The sequence below is a fragment of the Phyllobates terribilis genome, unplaced genomic scaffold (assembly GCF_046119375.1).
Source record: "Phyllobates terribilis strain yellow unplaced genomic scaffold, ASM4611937v1 Scaffold_33__1_contigs__length_13283291, whole genome shotgun sequence".
Lineage (NCBI taxonomy): Eukaryota > Metazoa > Chordata > Amphibia > Anura > Dendrobatidae > Phyllobates > Phyllobates terribilis.
The window spans coordinates 5,915,968-5,926,129 of record NW_027362793.1 but is presented as its reverse complement, the minus strand read 5'-3'; the positions used below and the strand labels follow the sequence as shown (position 1 = coordinate 5,926,129).

At 41.9% G+C, this 10,162-nt stretch overlaps 1 protein-coding gene across 1 annotated transcript; it reads right to left on the bottom strand.

Moving 5' to 3' along the window:
- Positions 1-434: 434 nt before the first annotated feature.
- Positions 435-9,389, bottom strand: LOC141180582 (olfactory receptor 2A14-like). Its single transcript, XM_073660677.1, has 2 exons — positions 9,353-9,389; positions 435-1,369 (listed from the first exon to the last, which is right to left on the bottom strand). Exons 1-2 carry the CDS (start codon positions 9,387-9,389, stop codon positions 435-437), a joined length of 972 nt encoding a protein of 323 aa, XP_073516778.1.
- Positions 9,390-10,162: the final 773 nt, after the last annotated feature.

Genomic DNA, 10,162 nt, shown 5'->3' with positions numbered 1-10,162 from the left:
TGATTTATGCTGTGGGTCCATTTGCTAGAACCCTGCTGATCCCGAGAATGGGGAACTAAATTGTCCAGTTGGAAATGGAGTTGTGGCCAAGTACACACACCAACACTTAAATCATTGTCTATGGTACAGCTGGAAATAGCCGAGCTGTGTGCTTAATGTTCTCGGTAAGTCACATAGAAATTAATGTGGGAGTGCCGCGCATGTATGGCCATCATCTCATTCTAACAGGACATTTCACAGCCTCATCACTGATTAGATTTGGGTGATATATGTGTCAGATGATGAGTTTTATGAGCCATTTAAGGATTTTTTGAAGGAAAGAGTGATAAAGTAATGAAACATGACTGAGAATAACAGCAATTCCAGTGTACAAAAAGTTGACCTATGGTGGTAAATCCTTTAACGTCAATTTTTCAACGTAGAATAAACCTCCTTCATTTAATTTTCAATAACCTTCGACAGGCTCTATGGATTTCACTGCTGCGTAGACTATATATGAGTGGGTTGATCACAGGCACCACCGTAGTATAAAACGCTGACAAGATCTGCTTGATGGTCACTGTGCGGGTTGAGAATGGCATCATGTAATCCATTGAACATGTAGAATAGTAAGTTATCATGACAATGAGATGGGATAGGCAGGCAAAGAAGGTTTTTCTTCTTCCTTCCTTTGACTTAATGCGTAAAATCACACGGATTATTCTTACGTATGACAAAAAATTGCAAGAGAGTGGGAAAAATCCAAACAATGCAAGCTCAGCACAGACTAGGATAAAAAATGTATGGGAGCCACCACAGGATGCATAGAATACGTCAACGGCATCACAGAAGAAACTTTGAAGTCTAACGACCTCATAGAAAGGCAGTTTTAACAGTGAACCTAGGATCAGTAATGAATTTAGGAAGGCACAGACCCAGATCATCACAGCAATCAAGGTACAGATATTCTTATTTAAGATTTGGTTGTAGGACAAAGGATGACAAATCGCAATGTATCGGTCAAATCCCATGACAAAGAGAAGTATCACCTCGGCACTGGCGGATATAAGATAAAAATACATCTGGGTGAAGCACTGGTTGAAGGATACAAGGTCATTCCCAGATAGTAATATATGGAGAAGTTTAGGGATTACAACTGTGGAGTAGCAAATGTCAATGATGGATAAGTTACAGAAGAATAGATACATGGGGGTGTGTAGATGGACATCCAGACATATCACTGTAATAACTACGGAATTTAATGTAATTCCCATCAAGTAAATGAATGAAAAAATTCTTGCAATCAGAAGTTTATTGTAGGTTTTTGAGGAGAACGGCAGAATATGGAATGTTATATATGTCCCGTTGTCCATGAGACGTTGACACAAATCTGTGGAGAAAGAAGGTTTCAGAAAATAAATTCTACATCTGCAGCTGTGTCAGTGAGGATGCCGTTGTGATATTACTCTCTTTTCCCAGTGTACATTCTGACTCAAGACAAGGGAATCCCCAGTATCTGCAGTTTCTTCATATATAGTTTCTTATTTGCATGATGTGTGGTCTTTCATTGGATTTAAAGTTACAATCTGTAGCATGGCAGGCAGTAAGTTTAGCACTAAGCCATAGGATAAACAGCAAAAAATAGGAAGATTTTCTTTGTCTAAAGATTTAAAATGGAACTCTTCTACATAATGTGCTGTGAAGACCCAGGGTCTTCCGTGGGCGTAACACTACTCAGACAACACAGGGTGAGGGTAAAACAGCGTGGCAATACTTTATTGAACCACAAAGCGGACAATAAACACATAGAACAGTCCCAGCAAGTACTCAAGATGGTGAAACATTACACAGTCCTTACCCTTCCTTCTCCACCCGCATGGGATAGAACAGCTGCAATTTTGGAGACTTCCAGGGCCAACTACCTCAACCAGTGGCCCCCCACTTCTGGGGGGCCCCCACAGAGAGGAGGTAGTGTCAAGCTTAGGAAACTAGCAGTCCTTCGAGGTACAAGACCAGGAGACCCAGGGGTCCCACCCTGGCCTCTATGAGAGTTTCCATGGGGCCAGGTGACCGGTGGGTCCCTCCTGGCAACTCCCAAACAACATATCCATGGGGCCAGGTGACTTCTTTGTCCTCTCCTGATCACCTTTTTTTCTCCTTTTTTTGACATTACATTGTCTTAAATATAAAAATATAACATTGATCAATATATTTATATATTTTTTTAATACACAGAGAGGGAAAAACTCTTGCACTTGCACTTTGTGTCTCTGAATTCTACATTAAGGGGATATAATTTATATTAAAAATCTTGTCTTCAGCACTTTATTAATAGGGAATGAGTGCAATAGAGATAGATATTTGAGTATCTCGACACTGCTAATATAAAAGGAGAAAGCCTACCACAATAGCACAAGTTCGTGACTGAGATTTGACTTTGTGATTTTCAAAGTACCTGTTTTTTATATACAATTTTTTTTTTTTTAATGAATTGCAGATTAAAATGATTTAATTGTAATAATTGTGTTTATATCTTCCTTGGAAACTGGGCTGACTCAGCTTGAGTTTGTTTGTTGATATGATACCTTGAACCGGGAGTTGTAATCTATTGACCCTCCTTTTGATATATATATGAATACACAAACATGTACAAGACAATTTAAGCACAATAGTGTAATTTAAACACAATAGTGTATTTCTCTTGACTTAAGAAACCTAAACGTCTGGCTTATTAAGATTTTACTCTGTATCATCACATGTGCATTGTACGAATATACAGGAAAACATCTCTTTATACCAGTAAATCTCTATGTAGCTGTACATCTTTATATACTAGATACATCACTATATACATATATTACAATAAAACAAAAGTCAGATATTTTTTTCCTATAAAATTACTTAAACAATAATACATTTTTTTTACAATAATCACATTTTTTAATCAACTTTGTAATAATAAAATGTTCCAATTCAGTATATACCATGAACATATTTGGTATTCCTGTAATAAGCAATAAATCCCTACAATATAGTGAAAAGATTATTTATGGTGATCAGTAAATGGGGTGACATTTTTTCCCCATTAAACTCGTAAAAAAAAAGTTAACACAAATGTAATGCTTTCATAAGTTTTCGGCAAAATTATACTTAAAAAAATAACTGTTTGTCCCTCCATAAAGAAATCCAATTATTTTCCACTTTTAATTCATTAACAATTGTAAGTAGAGATGAGCGGTGTTCGACTCGAACTGTTCACCAATCTCAAATTCGAGCTGTTTTGGGCGGTGTTCGAGTCGTTCGACGAACGCGAACGATTTGCAAAAAATTCGGCTGTTCGAGGTTATGTTCGATAACTGTTCGTGCACCAAAAGCGTGTCCTGCATGTCTGGCGCTATTTAGAGCACCAATCATGCAGGGATTGTCTGCCACTCACTGTAATGCCACAGCCATGGTGGTTGTGGCATTACAGTGATTGCCCAAATCGATGGGAACAGTGCTCACAGTGAAACATGAAAAGCTGGCAATTCAGCAGCGGCATACACCGGTACCCGACAATTTAGAACCGAAAGAATAGAGCTTCACACATAGATTAGATAGATAGAAACATGTCAGTCACCTATATCAGAAGTACAGTGACAGTGTTGGTTACTGTACTTGTCATTTAGTGTAAAAGATTTATTAAAAAAAATATTAGTGTTTTCGTGCACCGTCTCTTTAAAAAAGCCGGCCGGCAATTCAGCAGCGGTAGCCGACAATTTAGAACAGAAAAAATAGAGAATCACACATAGATTAGATAGAGAGAAACATGTTAGTCACATATATAATAAGTACAGTGACAGCGTTGCTTACTGTACTTGTCATTTAGTGTAAAGGATTTATTTAAAAAAACATTAGTGTTTTCATGCACCGTCTCTTTAAAAAAGCCGGCCAGCAATTCAGCTGCGGTACCCGACAATTTAGAATAGAAGGAATAAAGAATCACACATAGATTAGATAGATAGAAACATGTCAGTCACATATATATGAAGCACAGTGACAGTGTTGATTACTGTACTTGTCATTTAGTGTTAAAATAAAGGATTTATTTAAAAAAAAATTGGCGTGGGGTTCCCCATAATTTTAGGCTCTAGCGGAGGTTAAGCAGACGGCTGGGGCAGATGTTTGAAGCCTGGGAAGGGGGTAATACCCACGGAGCTTCCCAGGCTACTAATATCAACCCCCAGATGAATGCCTAACCTTTACTAGCTATTAAAAAGGGGGACCCCGCAAAAAATTGACGTGGGGTCCCCCCTATTTTAATAGCTAGCAAAGGCTAGACAGACAGCTGGGGGCTGATATTAATAGCTCAGGAAGGGTGCCATGAATATTGGCCCCCTCCCAGGCTAGAAATACCAGCCGTCAGCCACCCCAGAAATGGTGCATCCATAGGATGCGCCAATTCTGGCACTTAGCCTCACTCTTCCCACTGCCCTGTAGCGGTGGCAGTGGGGTAATAAGGCTAGGGTTGATGACAGCTTATAATGCCAGCTGACATCAAGCCCAGGTTAGTAATGGAGAGGCGTCTATAAGACACCCCCATTACTAACCCCATAGTCAAAGTTAAAAAAACCACAAACACCCAGAATAAAGTCCTTTAATTGAAATAAGCACACAATTCTTTATTGTTCTAAATTAAACCATACTTACAATCACTTCCATGCCAGCTGAAGCCAACGATCCCCTGCAATAAAAGAAAAATAATAAAGCAACATAATCCTTACCTTTCCATGGATCCCACGACAGCTTCAGCTCTGCTACATCGAGATGACAGGCTGGACTGCAGCAGAAAGCTGCCATCCAGCCTGTCATCCCGCAGACACTGAGAAGCGCAGGCTTGCTTGCGCTCCTCAGCGTCTCTCTGTGACGGCATCCAGATGAGCCGAGTTCATATCCAATGAACTCAGCTCACCTCATGCACGTCACTGACAGCGTGGGAAAATTCTCCTGCACTCAGCGCTTCAGCGTGAGAATTTTCCCACCCTGTCAGTGACGTGCATGAGGTGAGCTGAGTTCATTGGACATGAACTCGGCTCATCTGGATGCCGTCACAGCTAGACACTGAGGAGCGCAAGCAAGCCTGCGCTTCTCAGTGTCTGCGGATGACAGGCTGGATGGCAGCTTTCTGCTGCGGTCCAGCCTGTCATCTCGATGTAGCAGAGCTGAAGCTGTCGTGGGAACCATGGAAAGGTAAGGATGATGTTGCTTTATTATATTTCTTTTATTGCAGGAGATCATTGGCTTTAGCTGGAATGGGCGTGATGGTAAGTATGGTTTAATTTAGAACAATAAAGAATTGTGTGTTTATTTCAATTAAAGGACTTTTTTCTGGGTGTTGTGTTTTTTTTAAATACTTTACTAGAAATTCATGGTGGTCATGTCTAATATTGGCGTGACTCCATGAATTTCGGGCTTAGGGCCAGCTGATAATGCCAAGCTGGCCTTAACCTCTTTATTACCCAGTGAGCCACCGCACCAGGGCCCTGGATGAGTTGGGAACAGCGCCAGAAGATGGCGCTTCTATGAACGCGCCATTTTCCAGGGTGGCTGCGGACTGCAATTTGCAGCGGGGGTGGCCCAGAAAGCTTGGGCCTCCCTGCGCTGCGGATTCCAGCCCCCAGCTGCCTAGTTGTACCTGGCTGGACACAAAAACAGGGCGAAGCCCAACGTCAATTTTCTTTAAATTATTTCATGAAATAATTAAGAAAAAAAGGGCTTCCCTATATTGTTGTGTCCGGCCAGGTACAAATAGGCAGCTGTTGGTTGGGGGCAGCCCGTTCCTGCCTTCTGTACCTGGCTGGACCCAAATATAGTGCGAAGCCCCACGTCAATTTTTTTAAAATTATTTCATGAAATAATTTAAAAAAAAAGGCCTTCCCTATATTGTTGTGTCCGGCCAGGTACAAATAGGCAGCTGGTGGTTGGGGGCACCCCGTTCCTGCCTGCTGTACCTGACTGGACACAAATATAGTGCGAAGCCCCGCGTCAATATTTTTTTAATTATTTCATGAATTTCCTGAAATAATTTTAAAAAAATTGAAGTGGGGCTTCGCACTATATTTCTGTCCAGCCAGGTACAGCAGGCAGGAACGGGCTGCCCCCAACCACCAGCTGCCTATTTGTACCTGGCCGGACACAACAATATAGGGAAGGCCTTTTTTTTCTTAATTATTTCATGAATTTCATGAAATAATTAAAAAAAAAATACGTGGGGCTTCGCCCTATTTTTGTGTCCAGCCAGGTACAACTAGGCAGCTGGGGGCTGGAATCCGCAGCGCAGGGAGGCCCAAGCTTTCTGGCCCCCCCCCGCTGCAAATTGCAGTCTGCAGCCACCCCAGAAAATGGCGCGTTCTCAGAAGCGCCATCTTCTGGCGCTGTACCCAACTCATCCATGGCCCTGGTGCGGTGGCTCACTGGGTAATAAAGGGGTTAGGGCCAGCTTGGTATTATCAGCTGGCCCTAAGCCCGAAATTCATGGGGTCACGCCAATATTAGACATGACCGCCATGAATTTCTAGTAAAGTATTTAAAAAAAACACAACACCCAGAATAAAGTCCTTTAATTGAAATAAACACACAATTCTTTATTGTTCTAAATTAAACCATACTTACCATCACGCCCATTCCAGCTAAAGCCAATGATCTCCTGCAATAAAATAAAAATAATAAAGCAACATCATCCTTACCTTTCCATGGTTCCCACGACAGCTTCAGATCTGCTACATCGAGATGACAGGCTGGACCGCAGCAGAAAGCTGCCATCCAGCCTGTCATCCGTAGACACTGAGAAGCGCAGGCTTGCTTGCGCTCCTCAGTGTCTCGCTGTGACGGCATCCAGATGAGCCGAGGTCATGTCCAATGAACTCGACTCACCTCATGCACGTCACTGACAGCGTGGGAAAATTCTCCTGCACTCAGCGCTTCAGCGTGAGAATTCTCCCACGCTGTCAGTGACGTACATCAGGTGAGCTGAGTTCATTGTCGGCTCATCTGGATGCCGTCACAGCCAGACACTGAGGAGCCCAAGCAAGCCTGTGCTTCTCAGTGTCTGCGGGATGACAGGCTGGATAGCAGCGTTCTGCTGCGGTCCAGCCTGTCATCTCGATGTAGCAGAGCTGAAGCTGTCCTGGGAACCATGGAAATGTAAGGATGATGTTGCTTTATTATTTTTCTTTTATTGCAGGAGATCGTTGGCTTCAGCTGGAATGGGCGTGATGGTAAGTATGCTTTAATTTAGAACAATAAAGAATTGTGTGTTTATTTCAATTAAAGGATTTTATTCTGGGTGTTTGTGTTTTTTTTAACTTTCACTATTGGGTTAGTAATGGGGGTGTCTTATAGACGCCTCTCCATTACTAACCTGGGCTTGATGTCAGCTGGCATTATAAGCTGACATCAACCCCAGCCCTATTACCCCACTGCCACCGCTACAGGGCAGTGGGAAGAGTGAGGCTAAGTGCCAGAATTGGCGCATCCTATGGATGCGCCAATTCTGGGGCGGCTGATGGCTGGTGTTTCTAGCCTGGAAGTGGGCCAATATTCATGGCACCCTTCCTGAGCTATTAATATCAGCCCCCAGCTGTCTGCCTAGCCTTTGCTAGCTATTAAAATAGGGGGGACCCCAAGTCATTTTTTTGGGGGGGTCCCCCATTTTAATAGCTAGTAAAGGCTAGGTATTCTGCTGGGGGCTGATATTATTAGCCTGGGAAGCTCCGTGGGTATTACCCCCTTCCCAGGCTTCAAACATCTCCCCCAGCCGTCTGCTTAACCTCCGCTAGAGACTAAAATTACGGGGAACCCCACGCCAGTTTTTTTTTAAATAAATCCTTTATTTTAACACTAAATGACAAGTACAGTAACCAACACTATCACTGTACTTCTTATATATGTGACTGACATGTTTCTATCTATCTAATCTATGTGTGATGCTCTATCTTTCTGTTCTAAATTGTCGGGTACAGATGCTGAATTGCCGGCCGGCTTTTTTAAAGAGACGGTGCATGAAAACACTATTGTCTTTTTAAATAAATCCTTTACACTAAATGACAAGTACAGTAAGCAACACTGTCACTGTACTTCTTATATATGTGACTGACATGTTTCTATCTATCTAATCTATGTGTGAAGCTCTATTCTTTCTGTTCTAAATTGTCGAGTACCGCTGCTGAATTGCCGGCCGGCTTTTTTAAAGAGACGGTGCATGAAAACACTAATATTTTTTTTAATAAATCCTTTACACTAAATGACAAGTACAGTAACCAACACTGTCACTGTGCTTCTTATATATGTGACTGACATGTTTCTATCTATCTAATCTATGTGTGATGCTCTATTCCTTCTTATGTAAATTGTCGGGTACCGGTGTATGCCGCTGCTGAATTTGCCGGCCAGCTTTTTTAAAGAGAGTGTCTTCTGAGCAGTTTGTCAGCTTTTGGACACCTTTAAAGGTGTTTTCTATGTGTTTCTATGTGTTTTTGTTTGCCTGCCATTGGTTTTAACGGTTTTCGACGGTGTTCTAAGGTGTTCGACGAACAGTTCTTCGAACATCCCGGTGTTAGACGAACCGAACCGAACCCGAACACTACGGGGGTGGCTCAACAGTAATTGCAAGTGTTAATTTGATATTGTTTTCTAAGTGCATCTGTAATGTAGAGGGTGAAAACTTTACTAGAGAATAAAGCAATGTTTACTACCTACCACACATACATATTTGTGTTTATATACAGTTGTGCTCAAAAGTTTACATACCCCGGCAAAAGCTTCGCTTTCTTGGCCTTGTTTCAGAGAATATGAATGCTAATAAAAAAACTTTTTCTCCACTCATGGTTATTGGTTGGGTGAAGCCATTTACTGTCAAACTACTGTGTTTTCTCTTTTTAAATCTTAATGACAACCAAAAACATCCAAATGACCCTGATCAAAAGTTCACATACCCCAGTTCTTAATACCATGTATTGCCCCCTTTAACAGCAATGACAGCTTGAAGTCTTTTGTGGTAGTTGTGGATGAGGTTCTTTATTTTCTCAGATGGTAAAGTTGCCCATTCTTGTGGGCAAAAACCCTCCAGTTCTTGTAAATTCCTTGGGCTGTCTAGCATGAACTGCACGCTTGAGATCTCCCCCGAGAGGCTCAATGATATTAAGGTCAGGAGACTGAGATGGCCACTCTAGAACCTTCACTTTCTTCTGCTGTAGCCAATGACAGGTCGACTTGGCCATGTGCTTTGGATTGTTGTCATGATGGAACGTCCAAGTACGTCACATGCGCAGCTTCTGGGCTGATGAGTGCAAATTTGCCTCCAGTATTTGCTGATAACATGCTGCATTCATCTTACCTTCAACTTTTAACAAGTTTCCTGTGCCCTTGTACATCAGTGATCCACCTCTGTGCTTTATAGTAGGAATGGTGTTCCTTTCATCAAAGGCCTTGTTGACTTCTCTCCAAATGTAACATTTATGGTTGTGGCCAAAAAGTAAAATTTTGGTCCCATCACTCCAAATAACCTTGTTTCAGAAGTTTTGAGGCTTGTCTCTGTGCTGTTTGGCATATTGTAGGAGTGATACTTTGTGCATTTGTGCAGTAATGGCTTTCTTCTGGCAACACAATCATGCAGCCCATTTTTCTTCAAGTGCCTCCTTATTGTGCATATTGAAACAGCCACACCGCTAGTTTTCAGAGAGCCCTGAATTTCAGCTGATGTTATTTGTGAATTTTTCTTTGCATCCCGAACAATTTTCCTAGCAGTTGTGGCCGAAATTTTTGTTGGTCTACCTGACTGTGGTTTGGTTTTTACAGAGTCCCTGATTTTCCATTTGTTAATCACAGTTTGAATTCTGCTGACTGGCATTATCAATTCCTTGGATACCTTTTTGTTTCCCTTTCCTGTGTTATACAGTTCAACTACCCTTTCCCATAGATCCATTGACAGTTCTTTTGCTTTCCCCATGACTCACAATCCAGAAACGTCAGTGGCTGGATGAAGGATGCAAGAGTCTGTCTGGATCCCAGAAACTCACTCAGCTTTTATGCACACACACTGTTTACAAGCAAACAGGTCACAGGTGAAGATGTTACCTTTAGTAGCTATTCAAACCCATTTGTATCAAATTCATGTTATCAGGCCAAAATCACCAGGGTACGTGAA

What these genes read in the sequence shown, in the direction of transcription:
- LOC141180582 (XM_073660677.1), bottom strand. Translation starts at nt 9,389, where the DNA reads ATGTACAAGGGCACAGGAAACTTGTTAAAAGTTGAAG. An exon ending in AAACTTGTTAAAAGTTGAAG is followed by an intron (nt 1,370 to 9,352) that starts GTAAGATGAATG and finishes CTTTCTCCACAG; the next exon opens with ATTTGTGTCAACGTCTCATG.